The 23,528-nt window shown below is 40.1% G+C and overlaps 1 protein-coding gene across 1 annotated transcript in view; it reads left to right on the top strand.

The window, feature by feature from the left end:
- gsr (glutathione-disulfide reductase) overlaps positions 1-21,856 on the top strand; it is a 33,224-nt gene extending 11,368 nt beyond the window's left edge. The window contains exons 5-13 of the mRNA XM_003224649.3: positions 1,565-1,712; positions 4,444-4,498; positions 5,462-5,561; positions 9,669-9,755; positions 11,477-11,638; positions 15,062-15,173; positions 18,931-19,062; positions 20,399-20,532; positions 21,482-21,856. Of these exons, the coding sequence (XP_003224697.2) occupies positions 1,565-1,712; positions 4,444-4,498; positions 5,462-5,561; positions 9,669-9,755; positions 11,477-11,638; positions 15,062-15,173; positions 18,931-19,062; positions 20,399-20,532; positions 21,482-21,631 (1,080 nt within the window). The 3' untranslated portion in view covers positions 21,632-21,856. The remainder of the gene's footprint in view (positions 1-1,564; positions 1,713-4,443; positions 4,499-5,461; positions 5,562-9,668; positions 9,756-11,476; positions 11,639-15,061; positions 15,174-18,930; positions 19,063-20,398; positions 20,533-21,481) is intronic.
- Positions 21,857-23,528: the final 1,672 nt, after the last annotated feature.

The raw sequence follows: 23,528 nt of genomic DNA, 5'->3' as shown, positions 1-23,528 counted from the left end.
GATGCCTGCCATAGATGTGAGCAAAATGTCAGTAGAGAATGCCTCTGGAACATGGCCATACAGCCTGGAAAACTCACAGCAACCCAGAACAAATATAGTTTGTGAAGCCTCATTATAATGCCCCATTGCTTAGTATTTGAAATATTGTTTGGTGATGATAACTAAAAAATGAGGCAGGGATTCATACTAAGGTTTTTGTAGTCCTTTACTGTATTGACTTGATAATCACTTAAATGGAACGGCTTCAGAAGATAATCCTGATAAACTTAAACATTCCTTGCTTAGTTTTTCCATACCTCACAACCTCTGAGAATGCCTGCCATAGATGTAGGTGAAACGTCAGGAGAGAATACTTCTAGAACATGACCATACAGCCCGGAAAACATACAATAACCCTGTGATCCCGGCCATGAAAGCCTTTGACAACACATTCAACCTTAAACTTTCTTTCCTGTTGGGCCCTATCTACACTGCTATATAAAATCCAGATTACCTGCTTTGAACTGGATTATATGGCAGTGTAAACTCATATAATCCAGTTCAAAGCAGACAATCTGGATTGTATGGCAGTATTGATCCAGCTGTAGAGAGCCCTACTAGTTCTCTTTGGGAATTCTATGGAAAGGGAGTGGTAAATGCAAGTGTGTAAATCAGTTTACAGCTCTGCATTTTCATTTCAGACATCTCTGCAGGAAGTTGGTCAAATGCATATCAGTTTTGATTGCCACCATCCTGGAATTACACTGCCATATAATCAAAGGGGGTAATCCACATTGAACTGGATTATACGAATCTAAACTGACATATAATCCAGTTCAAAGCAGATAATCTGGATGTTATATGGCAGTGTTGATGGGACCTCAGACTCTTCGGTTACTGTATTTAAAAATAACAAGCAGACAATAGATGAGAGAAGTGTGTACACCAACCACAAATAGTTATGTTGACAAATGAGACAGATTTAAGTTTTTTATAGAGAGAAATAACTGTTTTGGCCTGAATATCCCAAAGGCACCAGATCCCACCTGGTTTGGAAGCTAAGTAGATCCAACTTTGGTTAGAACTTGGATAGTGTTGGAAAATTCCAGTATTGTTTCTCTGCTCCTCTCTTGAGCAATGGTTCTCAACCTGTGGATCCCCAGATGTTTTGGCCTTTAATTCCCAGAAATCCTAACAGCTGGTAAACTAATTGGGATTTCTGGGAGTTGTAGGTCAAAACACCTGGGGACCCACAGGTTGAAAACCACTGTGCTAGAGCAACAGGTTTTAGCTAGAAAAGAGTCTTAGGTTATGTAAACTCATTCCCTTTCTCAGGCCTCACCTACACTGCCATATAATCCAGTTTCTGAATCATTTTATCTGCTTTGAACTGGGTTATATGGCAGTGTAGACTCATATGATCCAGTTAATCAGATCATCTAGATTCAAAAACTGGATTCGTACTATAGAATCCATGCAGTTGCCATAACTCAAGTGGTGACTTGGAGGCTCATACATACATCTAAACATTGCCGTTGACAATCCATATACATTAACCTATTTTGATCAAACTTGGCTTTGGTAGGCACATGTAGAAACTATTCGTGGCCATGCATCATTCACAACTGATCAGAAACCCACAGTTGAAGTTGCGGGTAAAAAATATACAGCGCCTCACATCCTGATTGCTACTGGAGGGCAGCCTTTGATCCCCAGTGAGAGCGAGATACCAGGTAACACTTCTAAATATTATCTTTATGCTTGTCTTATGGCTAGGAAAGATCTCAGTTGAAAGCAGAATTCTTGGTTCATCAGTTTGCCTAAGAACAGTCAAAAGATTGAGTATTACATGACGTGTTTTAACATCAGTCCTTGGCAAATACAGTTGCCTCCACCACCATACTACATTTGGCTGATCTTTGGAGATTCTGTGGCTTTTTCTGGTATTCAACAATATGATTTGAAGTCACATAAATAAACATCAAGATTTATAGTGTTGTTTTAATCAGCCAGGCAGCTCCTGCTCAGAGTACATACAGATTATAGAATAATAGAATACTGAAGTTGGAAGAGACCACATGGACCATCTAGTCCAACCCCTTACCATGCGGGGAAAAACACAATCAAAGCAACCCCGGCAGATGGCCATCCAGCCTCTGTTTAAAAGCCTCTAAGGAAGGAGCTTCCACCATGTACAGTTTGCAATGACAGCCTTACTGCAGCAGTGTACAGTACACACCTCATTCTACAATATTTATTTGTCATGTTACTGAGTTATTTCAGGTCATTCTATTTGAAAATGAGTTTTTATATTTTGAAAAAAAATACCAGAATGGCTATTTGCTCTTTCATGCCATCACTGCATTTGCATGTCATTGGTATCAGTTCCCATGTTTGATGTCTTGCACTTGCAATATGACAGTACCATTTACACCACACCGTTTATACTGACTCCTCTTCTACACTTGGTGGGTTTTTTCCCAACAGGAAGCAGCGATCACACAATTGTGCCATTAGATTATTATTATGGAATGACCCCCACTCCCTTCCCAGATGGGGAGGAAGAACACACCAAAGCATTTTAATGCTTTTTCAGAAGAACTTATTTATTTATTTATCTATTTACAGTATTTATATTCCTCCCTTCTCACACGAAGGGAACTCAGGGCGGATCACAGAACATACATATACGACAAACATTCAATGCCGTTTATACACAGACAAGACAGACAATTCAACATGGAGAGATGTATATAGACTTTTCCCATCTTCGGCTTCTTGGAGGCCTGTACTCAGTTCCGGTCACGGGGGGTGCTGTTGCTCCATCTCCCTGTCGAAGAGCTTTGTTCATAACTTACTCTTTTTGATCGAATCGCCAGCATTTCCTTATGGGTGCCTTAATACCTCCCTATTTATCTACTTACATTTTGCTTTCAAACCTCTAGGTAGGTGGAAATGGGGTAAAAGTCAGGAGCTCACCCTGACTCGGGCTGTGGCGCAGGCTGTTGAGCAACCAGCTGCAGCAAATCACTCTGACCAAGAGGTCATGAGTTCGAGGCCAGCTCGGAGCCCCGTGTTTGTCTTGTCTTTGTTCTATGTTAAGGCATTGAATGTTTGCCTTATATATGTAATGTGATCCGCCCTGAGTCCCCTTTGGGGCGAGAAGGGCGGAATATAAATACTGTAAATAAATAAAATAAATAAACCTCTTGACTGGCAAGATTTATTGCAACTGGTGGTTTAACCTGCTGTGCTAAAGCCTGGCCGGGAAAGAATAATCAACACTTGCCTCATTCTATTTTGTATCTTACTCTTTGAACATCTGTATATTTGCTCTTTATTTGCCTTTCAAACATTTCTCTGAGCATTCATTCTTAATAGGATTACTTTGGAATTGTACTATGGCACCACTCCCATATTTAAAAGCAAATTATAATGCACATTGAGTCTTATCCAAAATACTTGGGACCAGAAGTTTTCATGTTTAGATTTCACCTCACTTTCTGTCCCTGTGAGAATTGGATTTTGAAAAATTTGGCTTGTTGTGGAAACAACGATTGGCGAGAAGCTTCATTGAGACCCCTGTTCCTCATGATAACTCTTTCAGGAGTGAATTTCCCTTCCTCGTAGTAGATTTCTCTCTCCTCCTGCTGTCTCATCCCTGTTCTTAACTATGAGTCAGATGTCTGTAACTTGGAGACCACCTATATACATAGTTGCAAACCTTACTTCAAACGTTTCCCTGGTAATTTTACGATGCTTCCCTGCTATTGTAATCGTTCATCCTGTTGAGGGTGTATACATATCTTTTCTATCCTTCCTTGTCCTGTGGATGCTTATTCTGAGAATTTGCCAAAGTTTATTTACTGTTAAGTTCCATTCCAGCCATAACATGGCAGTAGAACTGGTTTTACTTCTCAGTGTGCATTTTGTAAAAACTTAATCCTATTAGTCCTAGCTCTCTGATTAATGTACCTGTATGCACCTGGGGCGAAGTGTGTTAAAGCACTGAGCTGCTGAACTTGTGGACCGAAAGATCCCAGGTTCAAATCCCGGGAGCGGAGTGAGCGCCCGCTGTTATCTCCAGCTTCTGCCAACCTAGCAGTTCGAAAACATGCCAATATGAGTAGATCAATAGGTACCGCTCCGGCAGGAAGGTAATGGTGCTCCATGCAGTCATGCCAGCCACATGACCTTGGAGGTGTCTATGGACAGCGCCGGTTCTTCGGCTTAGAAATGGAGATGAGCACCAACCCCTAGTGTCAGACATGACTGGACTTAATGTCAGGGGAAACCTTTACCTTTACCTATGATAGATTTATCTAATTTAGATTTTATGTGTAGTTGGCTGCTTGAAATGGTCCTATACCAGGGAAAGAACTATAAGGAATAAATGTTTTTTTCATGAGTTATGTATATATTTAATAATTGTAAATATTCAGGCAATGTCTCATTTCTTTGTAGGAGCCAAGTTGGGGATTACTAGTGATGGTTTCTTTGAACTAGAAGAGCTACCCAAGTAAGTTGCAATCAGTTCTATATGAACCTGTTCTAAGTTGCCCTGTTGTGATAGAATTATTTTGTGAATAAAGCACGTTGGTTATGGGTTATTGATGGTCTTATTAACAAAAGACCCTCCCCATAAAGATATAGTAGAGTAACTTATTAGCAGCAGCATGATCCAGCACCAATAGCCAAAAGTGATAAAAAGAACAAAAATACACAGACCAATGTTATCTCTTCCTTTGGAGGCTTTTCTTTGTAACAAAATAATATGGTTACACTATTTACAAAGACAAGGTTTCCATAACCCAAATGAAGTTTTTTATTTCCTTCTTTGCTTTCATGCTGGGCTTCTTTGTCATGCAGATCAACAGCTTCGCTCTCACAGAGCCTCCTTTCACACCAAACTTGCACAGGAGCTTCACACAGTAGCTTTACTCACAGCAGCCTTCACACTGGAGCTTCACACATGAGGCCTTCAACTTGGGGCTTCTCTCACTGAAGCTTCTCACACTAGGCCGTCTCACACTGAGGTCTTCTCACACTGAGGCTGACTAACATTGAGGCCTACTAAACTACAGGCACTCCTCCTTATATTGAACTGCAGCTTTTGCTGAGTCACTGCATGCATTTAACCCTTTTCAGTGCTTAACATTTTTGTAATTAAAATACGTCGTTAATTTTTAATGTTTTTGACAGTTATTACCTTACACCTACACACATGGGTATGTGTATCACACATATGTATAATTTCCTCTTTCTTTTATAAAATTTTAATTAGGTTTAGAGAACAACCTAATCTTTTAATACAGTGCTGTTACAAATTTGCTGCGTATGACCTGTGTAACATCTTGTATCAGAGCTGCAGTTTCTACACTGTTGACATAATCTCTTTGGAATAACAACAACAATAAGGCCTATACATTGATGCAGATCTATTTTTATGTAGGCCTCACAATTGTTTTATTCTTTCTCTTAGGCGCAGTATTATTGTTGGGGCTGGATACATAGCAGTAGAGCTAGCTGGAATCCTTTCAGCTTTAGGATCAAAGACGTCTTTATTGATACGTTATGATAAGGTAGGTAAAGGCACACTCACATACTCTTTCACTGTCCTGGCTATTATAAAATTCATGATCAAAATAGTGGGTTGCATTTGGTGGGTGTGGAGTTGGTTGGTGAAAACATGTCTCTGGAACTTGTACTGATTTAACATGTGAAGTTGAAAACAGCTGAATGATTGTCTTCTGTCTAAAGCCATACTTACCTTTGGTTGAACAGGTGCTTGTTTACACGCCACTTAGAGGCAGAGATTTGGAAGCAGTGTATGACAATAAAACAAATACACACAATGCTTCCATTACAAATGCACTCTTTAACATACCTTAGTGATATACACCCCTGTAACTCAAGGTTCTCCACACTGATGGACTCAGTTTCAAAGCAGTATATTTCACGATGGCAACATGTTACAGTTACACAAAAGGTTACAAATGGTTTAAGGAGTTATGTTTTACTAACCATTTGAATCCAGAAACAAATCTAAAACAAAGTAATTACAAAATGGAGAATCTCTCATGAAGCCTTATGTTGCGGGGATGCCACCTTGCGAATGATTAAGGCTAGGGGCTGACTGTGTGCTGGGAGAGGCATCTAGCGATAAACCTTTGAAACACTGTGCCCACCCTTTCAAGGGGTAAGAATAATGTCAAATCGGTCCATTTTTTGGAAACACAGTACACAAACACACACACACACAGAGCATACCCATATCAACAATGCATAGGTAAAGGTAAAGGTTTCCCCTGACGTTAAGTCCAGTCATGTCTGACTCTGGGGGTTGGTGCTCATCTCCATTTCTAAGCCGAAGAGCCGGCATTGTCCGGAGACATCTCCAAGGTCATGTGGCCGGCATCACTGCAGAGAGCGCCGTTACCTTCCTGCCGGAGTGGTACCTATTGATCTACTCACATTGGCATGTTTTCAAACTGCTAGGTTGACAGGAGCTAGAGCTAACAGCGGCCGCTCACGCCGCTCCCGGGGTTTGAACCTGGGACCTTTCGGTCTCCAGCTCAGTGCTTGAACTCACTTCGCCACCGGGGCTCCTTCAACAATGCACAATCTAGGTCAAAGTTCTCCAAATTGTGTGTTGTGACACGTTAGGGTGTCAGCTGCAGCATGTAGGTGTGTTGCACAATATAAAGAGAAACCTCTAAGTATGTGAAATAATAAACCATATGTGTATATATATGTGTGTGTGTGTGTGAAGTATTTTCATGAGACATGTTGTGTCCCTGTACATTGAATTACTACAATGTATGTATGTGTCCGTATATCTTATAAATGGTTGGTTTAACTTCCCGTTTGCTAGTAAAACTGAATTATTGTGTCATTTAATGATGCATGTCATTAAAAAAAGTAGACTAAAAGGACTACTGACCAAAAGGGCGGCGGTTTGAATCTGGGGAGCAGGGTGAGCTCTTGTCTGTCAGCTCCAGCTTCCTATGTGGGGACATGAGAGAAGCCTCCCACAAAATGGTAAACATCAAACATCCAGGCGTCCCCTGGGCAATGTCCTTGCAGACGGCCAGTTCTCTCACACCAGAAGCGACTTGCAGTTTCTCAAGTCGCTCCTGGCATGAAAAAAAAATACATGAAATGTTTGGAAAGCTTTGATCTAGGCCATTGTGTGGTCCATGAAATAGATGTGAGATTGCACTGAACACAGGGAAACCTTGTATAAATAATTAAGTTGTAAACAGGCATCTAAAGCTAGGACTAGCTGGAGCATGTCCAATTTCTCAGGGAAGAACATTCCACATAGTATGAGCCAGCACAATAAATTCCCTGCTCTGAATGATTGCAAACAGAGCTTAGGAATTCATGGCTGTAACAGAAGGATCTCTGCAGATGACCTTAAATTCCAAATACAGTAGAGTCTCACTTATCCAACATAAACGGGCCAGCAGAAAATGTTGGATAAGCTTAAATTTTGGATAATAAGGAAAAACCTGTTCAACGTCAAATTATGTTATGATTTTACAAATTAAGCACAAAAACATCATGTTTTACAACAAATTGGCAGAAAAAGCAGTTCAATATACAGTAATATTATGTAGCAATTACTGTATTTACGAATTTAGCACCAAAACATCACAATGTATTGAAAAATATTGATGACTAAAAATTGACTACAAATAAAGATAGAATTGCATAAAATGATGTTACAGTAACAATAGTGTTGGAAGTTAAATCCGTAAAAAGTTCAGTCCTTGCTGCCTAGAGAAAAAGCTGTGGATTCAAACAGGAGGCAGACTGCGTTGGATAATACAGAACGTTGGATAAGTGAGACTACTGCAGATCTGTAAGAAAGAAAGCAGCCTCTCAGGTAACCAGGTCCCAAATTGTTTAAGGCTTTATAAATTAGTAACAAATCTTAAGCCTGGCCTCCTAGGAAATATTCAGTTAATGCAATTCCTTCAGCAGGTATGTTATTTGCTCCGGATAGTTTGCCCTGTTTGGAAACCTGGTTAAAGCATTCTGCACTAGTTGAAGTTTCTGGATCAGTTTGATGGGAAGCCTTCTTATTACAGTATTTAGGTAAAGGTAAAGGTTTTCCCCTGACATTAAGTCTAGTCGTGTCCGACTAGTAATCTCAAAATTACAGTGTATAGTATGTACTGTACTCCCCTTTGTGGAGAGAAAAAGAGGGTCATATTATGGTGTTTATTATGTTTATTTATAACCCTCTTTTTCTCTCCACAAACGGGACTCAAAGCAGACTCAATGAATACATGAAATACATTGTAATTTGTCTGGTTTGGAGATTACTAGTTCCTGAGCCACTGTAGCAAAGTCCTCCTTGACTAAGAACATTTGATGCATCAGATAAAGCAGACACTCAAAATTACTGGGTTCTCCAAGTGACGTCAGAGATTACTCCTATTAAAGCCTCATTCACTCACAGAAGGAGGAAGCAGATTGTCTGTTTGTTTACACTAAAACTAAGTCATCTAAAGCCTGCATAATTAATATTTTCCTTGCAGCTTTAATTCTAGAGTTTGAATTGGAGCATGGAGAGTTGCTTTTTAAAAGTTATTCATTTTTGTCACACTTTATGGAAGTCAGTATTATAAATGTATCACCCAAGAAGGAGCCAAAAGAATTCAGCTGTTGAGAGTTTTTGAACTGGGGAGTTCCCAGTTTTTGTCTCAAGGCCATTCCAGACAGGTCCTATATCCCAGGATCTGATCCCAGGTTTTCTGCTTTAAACTGGATTATATGAGTCCGCACTGCCAGATTGTGAAGGACTATGAACGACTAAGGTTCTTTCAGGCAGGGGGGATCTTCTTATCCCACCGCTGCCACCAATTTGTAAAGATGCAACCACCAAAGACTCAGAGAAGAGACGTTTTACTTTTTTTTCTTTCTTCTTCTTATTCACTTTAGATGGTAACGCAACTTGGTTTATATTACATGTGACAGAGACTTAGATGTTGGAGGAACAATAACAAGTTTATTCAGGCACAGAGCTTAGTGGTTACAATGTTGTTTCTCACTTAGAGGCACTTTTATTAACAGTTACAATACTAGAATGAGGTGAGTCAAACTCCCTAACATGTCACTTCTTTTACTTAAAGTAGTTAGAACTTCTTCCTCTGCTACTTTTAAACCTCAGTCACCCCTGTGATATACAATCACAGATTCTCTGTTCCTTACCAGGACACAGACTACATTAACTAAGTCACCAAACTTATTTTAAACCGACTCAAAATGAACAATTGAGTCTCCTTGATCCCCTCAACCTAGGATCAATCTTCCCTGTGCCTCATCAGAGCACAGACTGAATCCCTTTTTTAAAAACTCTGCACTTCTTCAACAAAACGGCAGTTGGCTCCTCCTACTTCTCCATGGTAACCAGCCTCTGAGTGCTGAGATGCAGTAACTGTAATACTTACCCTTTTAAAACACAAACACACAATTAAACATAACGTCTGTAAACCAAAAATTCATACTTCATTACACAGATAATCTGGGATAAACAGAAAACCTGGGATCAGAACCTGGGATATAGGGCCTGTTGGAAGGGCCCTCAGTTTCCCTCATAGTTCTACTCTAGCTCAATGAAGGGAAAGAGCTTGAAAAATAAAAAAGCGAGTAGTGACATGATAAGCTTTTCTATGCAGGTGCTGAGAAATTTTGATTCAATGATCAGTACAAACTGCACCGAAGAGTTGGAACACAGCGGTGTAGAAGTCTGGAAACATGCACAGGTATTTTGCCACTTCTTCTTGCCTATATGTTAAGCTTTGATCACTATATTTTAATGAAAATAAATGCATATTTGCCGCTTCTCGACAAGGTTTTGATGTCTTTTCTGAGCACGAGCCAACAAAATTGTCAGCTAAGCAAATGTAGGGTTTTGGTGTAGCAAAATGGCAGATGGTTTTGTGGTCATGAATTCACTGTAACACTTTTGTTTGTAGGACAGTGGTTCTCAACCTGTTGGTTGGTTCTCAGATGTTTTGGCCTACAACTCCCAGAAATCCCAGCCAGTTTACCAGCTGTTAGGATTTCTGGGAGTTGAAGGCCAAAACATCTGAGAACCCATAGGTTGAGAACCACTGTTGTAGGGTCTGCGGAATATATAGCTTGCCATGGCAATACCAAAAGTCTACTTTCTTTTCAGCCTCTGTTAAGTTATGCTATAGCCAGGGGTTGTGGTGGCTTTCTTCCTGAAACTTGTTGTAGCCCCTTGGTCGCTGAATGAATAGGTACCCACAGGATGTCTTATTCATCCTATGAATAACGTAGGAAAACAAAAGTTATTTTCACCACAGGAGGGTGCAAGAGTTGCAGATAACATTCCTACCAAAAATCAATCTAGTATTTTGTGCGCTGAAGTTCCAGCCTCTTCAGTGCCAAATATAGATATTAGGCACAAGACTCCTGAGAAGTATAACTATAAAATGCAACATTATGGTAATATGCGCCTAGAAGAACAAAACGTTTTTGTTGTTGCGTTCCTTCAAGTCATTTTCAACGTGTGGCAATCGTATCATGGGGTTTTCTTGGCAGGATTTGTTCAGAGTGGGTTTGCACTTGACTTCCTCTGAGGCTGTGAGATTGTAATTTGCCTCAGGTCACAAAAAGTATGAATAGGAAAAATAACAAGCCTATTTTGCACCAATTAAACCAAATCTGTACACATAATAAAAGTGAAAATATGTATGTGTGTATGGCTGAGGTGTCCACTTACACAGACAAGCTCCTCCCTCCACAAACATACAGTAGAATCTCACTTATCCCAGCCTCGCTTATCCAAGCTTCTGGATTATCCAAGCCATTTTTGTAGTCAATGTTTTCAATATATTGTGATCTTTTGATGCTAAATTCGTAAATACAGTAATTACAACATAACATTACTGCGTATTGAACTACTTTTTCTGTCAAATTTGTTGTATAACATGATGTTTTGGTGCTTAATTTGTAAAATCATAACCTAATTTGATGTTTAATAGGCTTTTCCTTAATCCCTCCTTATTATCCAAGATATTTGCTTATCCAAGCTTCTGCCGGCCCGTTTAGCTTGGATAAGTGAGACTCTACTGTATATAGATCCAATAATAGCTCATCTGCCATGCCCACACCACCAATTGCAGCTTTCATGGTTATTTTATCCTCCAGTCATTGCCAGCCGAGTAAATTTTGCATGTGATATTGCTTCTATAATTTATCCCACATTATTATTTTATGTTAGTTTTGCATAACTTACTCTACTTGTTGGAAAAACCTGCAGGACAACAGTTCTCTTAAAAAAGTATTTTAAACACCTTCGTTTCTTAATTTTGGGAAGTGTTGACAAAAAACTTCCTCTTTCGTTTTCTTTAAATGAGTCTTGAAATGTAAGTTACAATCTGTATCTTCTTTTAGTGGAGAATGCAATGCACAGGCTTGCTCTCCCTTTCTTTACTAGTCTCCTGTTTCTCTGTAGATCAAGTCGGTCACAAAGTCACCTTCAGGACGGCTAGCAATAACAGTAGCATCCTCTCCTCCCAGTCAAAAACCGACCGTCAACACCGTTGAAGATGTTGATTGTCTCTTGTGGGCCATTGGTAGAGAGCCCAACACAAAGGGACTCAATCTTGGCCAGCTGGTGAGTAGAAATTCTTTTTCTTTCCATTTCCATTGAAATAAGTATGTCTAAGCACCATATTATTTGCAATGAATTCTGTCCCGATTCCACAATCTCTATTTACCAGGAAGTGGCTTCTGTGATATATGGGTATCTGTCCCATCTGTTCCTTGATAGCTATTCCCATACCGTCCCATGAGTGATCTTCAGTGTGATAGAAGTAGAACCATCTGCTTCCCAATTAAGACAGGAACTTACTTTACTTAGGCGATCCCTTGTAGCCCAAGGATGATTGCCCTCCAAGTGTAGTGTCTTGGCAGTGAATGCGTAAGTGGCTGTGGAGACCTATTCTTGACCCGCATGTTCTTCCGCAGTGAAGACATTGGTTCCCAGGTGGAAGACAGTCTTCCACCGGGCTATGGTGCAGGCTGGTTAGCAGTCAGCTGCAACAAATCACTCTGACCAAGAAGTCATGAGTTCGAGGCCAGCCTGTGCCTGCATCTGTCTGTCTCTGTTCTATGTTACGGCATTGAATGTTTGCCTTATATGTGTGCAATGTGATCCGCCCTGAATCCCCTTCAGGGTGAGAAGGGCAGAATATAAATACTGTAAATAAATAAACAGGTCAGGGTTGGCTTGACGCGCCGTCCTCTTGGCATGTTTCTCCCTTTCGCCCTCCATTCGTGCCTCTTTGAATTCTGCAGCACTGCTGGTCACAGCTGACCTCCAGTTAGAGCGCTCAAGGGCCAGAGCTTCCCAGTTCTCGGTGTCTATGCCACAGTTTTTAAGATTGGCTTTAAGACCATCTTTAAATCTCTTTTCCTGTACACCAACATTATGTTTACCATTCTTGAGTTGGGAGTATAATAACTGATTGGGAGTCAGACATTCGGACAACGTGGCCACTCCAACGGAGTTGATGGCGTAGGAGCGTCACTTCAATGCTAGTGGTCTTTGCTTCTTCCAGAACGCTGACATTTGTCTGCCTGTCTTCCCAAGAGACAGGAACAGATCCCTGTCGAGTACAGTGGTTGCTGTCCAGTGCATAGGGATTTGGGAACTTTCATGTTCCCTATATAATCCCTAAATCAGGGGACTACATAAGGATCTTGCATATATATCATATCATTAATGACTGCATAATTCAAGATTACACATTTATGTGAGGGTCCTTCAAAATGTTTCCACACTATTTTTAATTCTATTTATTAAGAATTAAAAAAAATAAATTGCTGTATGTACTCGAGTATATACAGCAATTCATTTTTTAAATTCTTAATAAATAGAATTAAAAATAAATTGCTGTATATACTCGAGTATGGGGGCCCCTGGTGGCACAGTGCATTAAAGTGCTGAGCTGCTGAACTTGTGAACCAAAAGGTCTCAGCTTCAAATCCCGGGAGCGGAATGAGCGCCCGCTGTTAGCCCCAGCTCCTGCCAACCTAGCAGTTCAAAAACATGTAAATGTGAATAGATTAATAGGTACCGCTCCGGTGGGAAGGTTGACGGCGCTCCATGCAGTCATGCCAGCCACATGACCTTGGAGATGTCTATGGACAACGCCGGTTCTACGGCTAAGAAATGGAGATGAGCAGCAATGCCCAGAGTCGGTCACGACTGGACTTAACATCAGGGGAAACCTTTTACCTTTACCTCTACCTTTTACTCGAGTATAAACCAAGTCTTTCAGCCCCTTTTTAGGGCTGAAAAAGCCACCCTTGGTTTTACTTGAGTGAGGGTCCGGGCTGGCTTATATTCGGGTTGGCTTATACTCGAGTATATAGGTAATCAGAGTTAGACAGTCTTATCTTACTATGTTAAATTACAGTTTTATGTAAATATTCAAAAACATTTAACATACTGGTGCCTCGTTGTAATTTTATTGGTATCTATTTTTTTATTTTTGAAATGTACCAGTAGCTGCTGCATTTCCCACCCTCATCTTATACTCGAGTCAATAAGTTTTCCCAGTTTTTTTGTGGTAAAATTAGGTGCCTCAGTTTATATTCAGGTCGGCTTATACTCAAATATATACGGTACATCACTTTCCTACATAGTCAACTTTCCTTGTGAAGCATTTTGTTTTTGGTTGAGCTCATAACCACTGATGCAGCACTGCTTTAATGTATGTGTTTTAATTATGCTATAACCTGCCTCGAGTCACGAAGAGAGGTGGGTAAGAAATGAAATAATAATAATAATAATAATAATAATAATAATAATAATAATAATAATAATAATAATAATAGGTTTTGCTGCTGCTTCACAGCGTGACAACTCCTATACCAAACCGCAAGGTCAGCTGGCTTGTAGACAGACCAGTCACATGGCAATCTTAGACACAACCAATCATTCCCTCTACTGCTCTCACTGTTTCCAATGAAACTATAAAAGTTGACAAACTTTTTAAAGACCCCTTGTAATTGCCATAAAGGATTCCTGACTTTATTTGGATTATATTGTAGTTGCCATTATATAACGGTTAAGAAAAAGGTTATTTCTCAATTAAAAATTAACTTTGGTCAGCAATAAATCCTGCTCTATTGAGTAACTGATAGTGGCAAAGATGATTCAAAGAAGCAGTCCCAACTTTTCTTTCACAAAGGAAGGAATGAAACAAGACATACATTCAGTAAAGCATCCTCCAAATTTTTCAGAGTTCTCTTTTGATCAGCCACAGCTAGTAGGACCAGCAGTGAAAAATCTTTGGAGTTGTAGACCTAAACATCTCGATGGCACCAGGTTGAGGAAGGTCATGGTAGAATATGTTTTTACTTCAGAACTATTGTTTTTTAATTGACAAATTCAGCTCCAATATGATTTTTAAAATTACTTCTACAGCTAGTTAGTCCCCACTTCAGATCCTATCTAAGCTATAAACTCATTCAGTCTTGGGTAGGCCAATAACTCTTAAGGTTTCTTCCCTGCTGTGGTATTTTGATATACTGTACGTTTTTGTTAAACTATATAACATGTAGAACACATGAAAAGTATTACTTATGGGAGAATGAAAAATTATTCTGTATATCTCTTGATGAGAGGTATGCAAATGACTGCCTGGCTACCGCTTGAAATAAATCCATTCCTTTATGTCCTGTACACATTATTTATTCAGGTTATGTGGGGAAAATAAACCTGTTTTACCTCTAAATCAGTTTTAAATTGTGAGTTTTAACCTGCATTTCATCAGTGGATTTTGACTTTAACTTATATTTTAACTCTGTATCTTGTTGTTTGTGCACCTCACTTTTATCTCCTGTTTTAATGATGTACTTCGCTTCAAGCTGCAAAGAGAGGGAGGTAATATTATTATTATTATCATTCACAGATTTTTTCCCCTGAAAAGTTGCAAGCCCATATAACCAAAAATTTTGTAGTGCTATTTGTTTTATTTATACTTCTCCTGGATGCAAGCTTTGACTTTCACCTCCCAATATTCCTCAGGATATTAAGATGGACAAGCTTGGTCACATTATTGTTGATGAGTTCCAAAATACCAACAGAAAGGGGATCTATGCTCTTGGAGATGTATGTGGGAAAGCACTTCTAACACCAGGTAATGGTATTTTGAAATTGTTTATATAATGTGTGGGAACCTGTGTGTTTTTCACCAGAGATACAGAACAATGAGAGAAGCAGTGTTGGGATTTGGAAGTAGTGAGGCGACTGCTTGGGTTCTTTTTCTGCTCACCAACTTTTCAGAATACTTTATAGAACTTAGTTAAAAGCAAATAGTACAAGCAAACAAAAAGCAAAGTGGGTAAGTTAATTTTTCAAGGTATGATTTTGTGCAAGTAACAAAAAATGTCTCTGTGGCACCTCATTTTACACTAGTTTCACACATACACTTTTTATTGTGTCATAAGTGACTTGAAAACATATTGCAATTCGCTTCTGGTGTGAGAGGATTGGCTGTCTAGAGAGATGTTGCCCAGGAGACCCCCAGATGTATTAGCTGGGAGGCTTCTCTCATGTCCCCTCAAAGCTAGAGCTGACAGACGGGAGCTTCCCCCATCTTGCAGATTCGAAACGGCAACCTTCAGGTCAGTGACCCAACCTTCAGGTCAGCAGGTCAGCAGTTCAGCCGGCACAAGGGTTTAACCCATTGCGCCACCGCGGCTCCTTACACATAAACCAATGGGATCTGAACTGACCAGGAAAGAGATTTTGGGCATCATGATGAACAACTCAGTACACATTTTGACATAGTTTGTAAAGACTTAATTTCATATGAAGGAAAGTTAAGAATGAGATGGAAAATAAAAGTGTCAGCATCTTGCTTGTTCTTGTGTGCTGTCAGGTTGCTTCCATGCTAAGGCAACTATATCACAGGGTTTTCTTGGCAAGATATCTTCATAAGAGCTTTGCCATTGCCTTCCTCTATGGCTGAGAGAGTGTGGCTTACTCAAAGTCAACCAATTAGTTTCATGACGCATCAGGGATTTGAACCCTAATTACCAGAGTTATAGTCCAATGCTCAAACCACTACACTGCACTGGTTCCTCTCAGCATCTTGGTGTGTGTGTGTGTGTGTGTGTGTGTCAGGAGTCGCTTCTGCAGTGAGAGAATTGGCCGTCTGCAAGGATGTTGCCCAGGGGACGCCCGGATGTTTTGATGTTTTTACCATCCTTGTGGGAGGCTTCTCTCATGTCCCCGCATGGAGCTGGAGCTGATAGAGGGAGCTCATCTGTCCTCTCTGGGTGGGATTTGAACCTGGCAGCTTTCAGGTCAGCAACCCAACCTTCAAGTCACTTAGTCCACTACGCCATCTGGGGGCTCCATCTTGGTGCATATATAGAAATTTGTAGCATGATCATGTGAAATACTTTGGCCATCAAAAAAAGTTTATCATAGAAGTGAGAAAGGGAACAGAAAACAATACCAGTAAGATAAGGTGAAACAACTTTCCAGCATGGACAAAGGTGTAATGTTTGCAACTTCTGAAGGCAAGTAAATAAGGGGGGGGGGGGATAGGATAGAAATTAGTAAAAAAAAATCAGATATGGCCTAGAGAAAGTGGAGAAAGAGTAGTTCTTCCCAAGAATAATGCTAAATGTATACTTACTTTATTTAGGCGATCCCTTGTTGTCCAAGTATGATGGCCTTCCAAGTGCAATGTCTTGGCAGTGGATATGTAGGTGACTGTGGAGCATTATTCTTGACTCGTGTGTTCTTCTGCAGTGAAGCCATAAATTTCCAAATGGAAGGCGATCCCAGTCAGGGTTCGCTTGACATGCCTTCCTTTTTGCCCTCCATTTGTGCCTCTTCAAATACCACAGCACTGTTGGTCACAGCCGACCTCCAGTTAGAGTGCTCAAGGGCCAGGGTTTCCCAGTTCTCAGTGTCTTTGTCACAGTTTTTAATGTTAGCTTTAAGCCCATCTTTAAATCTCTTTTCCTGTCCACTAACATTATGTTTTCCGTTCTTGAGTTGGGAGTATAGTAACTGCTTTGGGAGGCAGTGATTGGGCACTCGGACAGCGTGGCCAGTCCAGTGGAGTTGTTGGCGTAGGAGCATCGCTTCAGTGCTGGTAGTCTTTGCTTCTTCCAGCTCACTAAGAGATTTCCAGGATTTTTCGGAGGCAACGCTGGTGAAATCATTCCAGGAGTTGAGTGTGACGTCTGTAGACAGTCCACGTTTCGCAGGCATATAGTAGCGTTGGGAGGAAACTAGCGTTATAAACAAGCACTTTGGTATCCCTATGGATGTCCTGGTCCTCAAACACACTCTCTGCTTCATTCGCAAGAATGCTGCACTCGCAGAGCTCAGGCGGTGTTGTGTTTCAGTGACAGTGTTGACTTTTGTAGAGAGGTGGTTGCCAAGGTAGTGGAAATGGTCAACATTTTGTAATGTTACACCATTAAGCTGTATTTCTGGCATTGCAGAGGGATTGGCTGGTGACTGTTGGAAGAACACTTTGGTTTTCTTGATGTTCAATGAGAGGCTGAGCTACCACAATCTAATGAAACACGTTGGGAGATTCAGAACAAAAAGTAGCGGCGTTATACACAATCTCAAAATTGTTACAAGATGGGATATTTTTAAAGGGGCAAGAAAACCTCAAGTATGACAGAGGTAGCAGTGGCTGCTTGTCGCCATGGATATAGACTACTATGTTAGGCAGAGACAGCATGTTCTTGAGTTCAGATTGCTGGGAGACAGCAGCATAGAAGAGTGTTGCTGTTGTCGTTTCCATCTGCGTTGTCCCTGTGGAAAGAATTCTTACATACTCTGGGGAGGTATTTGATCCTTTCGGTCCAGTTGCTTTGCTTTTTCCCTTGATGTCTTTTGTTACACTGCTCCAGTTCTACTAGATTCCTCTTGCGATTTTCCCACTATGCAAAAGGTGTAAATAATACATTGAAGGCTTGGTATATAATGCTAAAATCCTCCATATAGAATAGGCCTGCACATCCTTGGGCCCTCCAGCTGTTTTGGACTCCCAATTCCCAGAAGTCCTAGCCACCTTGTCCATGTTAATGTGGGATTTGTGTATAGATAGTGTTTAAATGAAATTTGTGTCTCGCTTGTATTGCATACTGATTGCATCATCCAGAATGTAACATAGTCTGGAAAGAGTTAATTACTAAGAATCTGTAATGACCTTGATGTGTGGCTGGAACTGGGGAGTGTACAGACACAAGTGTGTGTGCATTGCTGATTGCATCAGTTCTGTTCTGTTCTGCTGTCTGCTGAGAAGTCCTGTGTCCATTGTCTGCAAGTCTGTTTGTCTTGTAGAGTAAAACTTGTATATATTTTTACCAACGTCTCTGATGTCTCTTCATTCTGATTCCATCCAACTATTGCTGCGCTGCAATTTACTTTGACAGTCCAATGGTTGGGAATTCTGGGAGTTGGCAGCCAAAACAGTTGGAGGTCCGCAGGTTGTGCGGGCCTGATTTAAAGCATTCTAAATTGTTTTGCGCAAGTCAGTCTTCCCAATTTCAGTGCATAGCTTGTGGTAGAAACAGTGTTCCCAGAGAGCTCTCCCATGTGGAGCAATTGTAATAATGATTCTCATTAATGTATTGGTTGATAGAAGTTTGCTGCTTCTTTTTAGTGCAAGGATGGGAGTCCTGCACTCTTCCACATGCTGCTGAACTGCAATTCCCAGCAGGACTGGCCATTTAACCAGTGGTGAGAGATGCTGGGAATTGCAGTGCAAGAACATTGGGAAGCCTGCCAATTCCATCCCTGCTTTGGTAATTTAGTAGTACAGTGCTCCTATACTCCAGCTCTTCTCAGTGAATTATAAGCATGCGAGTATGCACCGATACTTTATTCAGTAATATGCCAAAATGTTGTTCTTACAGTTGCGATAGCAGCAGGAAGGAAGCTGGCACACAGGCTTTTTGAAGGTAAAGAAGACTCTAAACTCGACTACACAAACATTCCTACTGTGGTCTTCAGTCACCCCCCTATTGGAACAATTGGACTAACAGAAGGTAGGCTTTTGGATGTCATCTCTTTGCTCATAAGGTTCAGTAAACAAAATATTACCCCTTCTGTAAGAAAACCAAACAAGCCTTAGTACCTGTGATATGATGGTTCTATAGATTGTTGGTTCTGGGACAGAAGGGGAACACGAGGCCCTTCTGGAAGACCACAGAATCCAGATTCCTGCTCCAGTAGATATATTTTAGACCAGGGCTTCTCAAATCTTTTCCATTTGAGACGCCTTTTCACCTGAGAAGTATTTTTGTGACCCCTTTCCATCTGAGAAATTTTTATGCAACCACAAGCATACAAAACAGGTATAAAAATCAAACATTTCCTGATACTAAATGAGCACTTGCAAGGCTTGTCAAACAGGCTGTACCTTTTTCTGAAGTGCAGCTGAAGCATTTTCTGCAGAGTTCACTGTAAACACTGTATTTCCTTGCTAACAGATTTATGTATATGTCTAGGTGACATTTGAAAACCTTTTAGTGTTTGCAAATGTTTTGCAACCCCAAAAATTGAGCTCAGAAGATCCTATTTGACATTGAGATCTATCATTAAAGAAGCAGTGTTTTGGACAAACTATATCCACAGCGATTGACAGTGGCCCATGAAACAATACTTGGGTGATGGGAAAGAAGGAGTTGGCTGGCACATTGTATTCGTAAAAGTAATTGAGAACGAATTGAGAACCAATTTTTTAAATAATTTCCCTAATACAAAAAGAGAAAATGTCCTAGAATGGCTTGTCAATGACATACTGCTGGTGAAACCTCTATATTAGTGCATACATTTATGCATACATAAGTAGTCTGCTCAGTAATCTGACAGGGATGTCATAGCTGTATCCCTGGCAATCTTGATATCAAAATAGTAATACTACAGCTCATGCCTGGGCATTCTTGTTAATTTATCTGGCTTATATACTACAATTCTCCCAGAGACAAGCTATCATTGCATACACTCTTTCTTAAATGCATTCCTTCAGCACAGAGGAGCATCAATATAGGAAACATTCTGGCCTAGTTATATCATAAATTTGAACATTTTTGAAAAAATCTAGCAGCAATCCATATAAATGAGGGGGCATAGTATTTCGTCTTCCATGTTTTAGATAGTTTGGACTGAATTACAAACGCTGGAGTCAAGGCTCTGTAGAATGTTGGCTTTGCTTAGTAGTTTTGATTCATTGTGCAGACTCTCTGGACTAAGCAAAGATACTTGGTATTCAGTCCTACAGCTCTAAGTTAAAACAGCCTGCAAAAGGAGGCAGTTCTTGCTGTTGAAACAGAAAACACTATGAGGGTTATTTCACTAATCAAATACTTTCTCTGTTTCCAGGGGAAGCCATAGCTACATATGGGGAAAAGAATGTCAAAACGTATACAACAAACTTTATTCCAATGTATCATGCTGTAACTAAAAGAAAATCAAAATGTGTAATGAAACTTGTCTGTGCCACTAAGGAAGAGAAGGTAAGCAAAGGAAGAATGTGTAAGCTTTGACTTAGAGTAACCCTATGAATGAGAGACCTTAAAAACACCCATCATCAACAGTCCTGTTCAGTCTTGCAAACTCTGGGCTGTGGCTTCCTTTATTGAGTCCATCTACTTGCAATGTGATCTTCTTTTCCTGCTGCATCCCTTTTAAAAAGCATTGTCATCTATTAATATGTCATATCTCATGATGCAATAACTTAGTTTGGTCACTTTGACTTGTAGAGAAAATTCAAACTTGAATTGCTCTAAGACTCAATTATTGTTATTTTGACACTTTATGGTTTACACAAAATTCTCCCCCAGCACATTTCAGACACATTTATTCTCTTCCAGTTTCCTCACTGTCCAGCTTTCATAACTATATCCCCCAAACAATCCTGATTGTGCTAGTCAAGGATATATCTTTACACTTAAGGATCTGATCTAGTTCTTCAATAGCCATCCTTCACTGCATTTTGATTAATAACTAACCCAAAGTATCTAACCCAAAATATCAAAAATCTTTGATGTCTTCATCACCACATTAAGGCTTTGTAAATAATGTGTGGTCACTAGTTTGTTTTTAGTGAGCTGTAATATTACTTTTCAGTTTCTTCTTTGATTTTCCTCAAGCATGGCTATGCCATTTTCTGCTACTGATACAGTATCATTTGCATGTTGTGCATTTTGGCTATTCCTTCCTCCACGTTGAGTCTTTCCATATATATTCTGCATGTAAATTATAGCGAGAGGATGATAAAACACAATCTTGTTTGACCCACTTGATTCTTGAATACCATTCTCCCCACCTCCACATTGTGTCCAGACCCATATTGTGTTCTTTGCCTCTTGTCTGGATTATAGGTATATATTTGTAGCTCTTTTGCCTTAGAAAGCAACAGTGATAGGTTCTGTTTTAAATATGAGCATGGTTTTGTATTTTAAGGTTGTTGGACTTCACATGCAAGGCTTGGGATGTGATGAAATGCTCCAGGGTTTTGCGGTGGCTGTCAAAATGGGAGCAACAAAGGCAGACTTCGATCGAACTGTGGCCATTCACCCAACCTCTTCAGAAGAGCTGGTTACGCTGCGTTAAAAAGCTTGAACAAACTGAAGCTTACAGAAGTATTTTCTGCACCAAAGACTTAATCTTTACAGAATTGTATTTTCTTCTTTGAGTACATCGCCTCCCCCTCCCCTGGCTTTTTTTTTTACTGCAGCTGAAATGGGATGAAAATCTTCTCCCAGACAGAAACCAGGAAATTGGTGTTGGAACTGGTGTGGTCTACCTACTTGGATAAAATAAAATATTTTAAATGAATGAGAGGGGTTATTTGGTCTTTCTCTTTTGGAAAAAAGTGTGTTTCTAAACAAGGGTTTTATCCAGCTATTGTCTTGAGTCAAATATGGAAATGAGTTGGGGGTGGAGGGCAGAGGCCGGTGTGTCAGTTTTGATTGTTTTGCTGATGTTCCTATGTAATCTTGGGCTTTAGCAGGATGTGTATTTTGATGTTGCATAAGAAGATACCCTTTTCTACCTGCAAAATACCTTCTAGGTAAAGTGGGGCTGTACTGGCTCTATTCCAGGTACACTTAACCTGCTGGCAAAGAAAGAACAGCTCCTCCTCTACTAGCAGCTCAAGAAGAGCTGGGAGAACCAAGCCATGCCTGGAAGTCTCCTACTTCTCCTGTACATTGCTGAGGAAATGTGGGCATGAGAGTAGCCTAGGATAATATATGTATGCTGATAGTAACGTGTGCTGTCAAGTATGCTTGCCTTTTGTATCTGGTGTCCTCACTTGTCCATTTTTTTAACCCGCAAAAAGACAGACAATGCAACTATACTTTTTGATTAGTGTGTTATGAGCACCCTGGCTGGAAGCATCTGCATTTACATCTTTTAACATGACTACTTAAAAACAACTATATATTCATTTAAAGCAGGGGTGTCAAATTCATTTTCATTGAGGACCCTATCGGACAGGGAATTTATGGATACAGAGGACCAACTGTAATTTTTAAATAGTGGTGAATACTTTTTAGTTTTTACCTAGTTTGGGTCCCTAGATGTTACTGAACAGCAATCCCCATAACCTCTGATCATCAGCCATTTAATTTTTTTAATGTATTTATCGTGTCAGAAGCGACTTGAGAACATACTGCAAGTAGTTTCTGGTGTGAAAGAATTGGCTGTCTACAGAGACATTGACCAGGGGACACACCAATGTGTTACCATTCTGTTTTACGTCAGCAGTTCAGCTGGCACAAGGGTTTAACTCACTGCACCACTACAGCTCATCGTCTCCCTTGAAGACTGGAGATAATGGGAACTGTGATCCAAGAGCACTTGTGGCTCTGAGGTTGGGGAAAGATTAAAATACATCTTTAAGTCAGACATCATATTCACAAGCCTTCTATCTCAATTCAATCCCCACTATCCTAACTAAATATAACAAACTGTAGCCTAACTAGCTATACCTCAACTCCCATCAACTTTAGTCCTGATGTCTAGTGAGGAGGAACACAGGAGTTGTAATCCAGCATCTAGAGGCCCACATAAAATGACTTGGAGGGTCAGCTTCAGTCTGCGGGCCTTGAGTTTGATGCATGTGGTTTAGAGTATTTATATTATATTCTTCAGCCATAAAGGTTCCCAGATCATCTTACAGATTATTATTAATTTGACTGTCCTCTCCCTCAGTATCCTTTGCATTAACCAAAGCAGGGGAGGAAAGAGAAAAAAAATAGCTGTGATGAAACATGTGTAAACAGTGGGAAAACATACAAAAAAACTAATAAAAAGGCGACTACAGATCTTCAACATCACTCCAATTGTGATCAAAAGGAAGTATGATGTTAAACATAGGGGAGTGCCACTCTACCTCCTCAATCTTATACATTTGTTAGTCTCATTCTAGATTTCAAAAAACCTTACCAACATGCAAATTTTTGCATCTAAAATGGAAAAAATAGGCTTTTTGTTACAGGAAGCT

This window comes from Anolis carolinensis, chromosome 2 (genome assembly GCF_035594765.1).
Source record: "Anolis carolinensis isolate JA03-04 chromosome 2, rAnoCar3.1.pri, whole genome shotgun sequence".
NCBI lineage: Eukaryota > Metazoa > Chordata > Lepidosauria > Squamata > Dactyloidae > Anolis > Anolis carolinensis.
The sequence above is the reverse complement of the archived record's forward strand: the minus strand, read 5'-3'. Positions and strand labels throughout refer to the sequence as shown.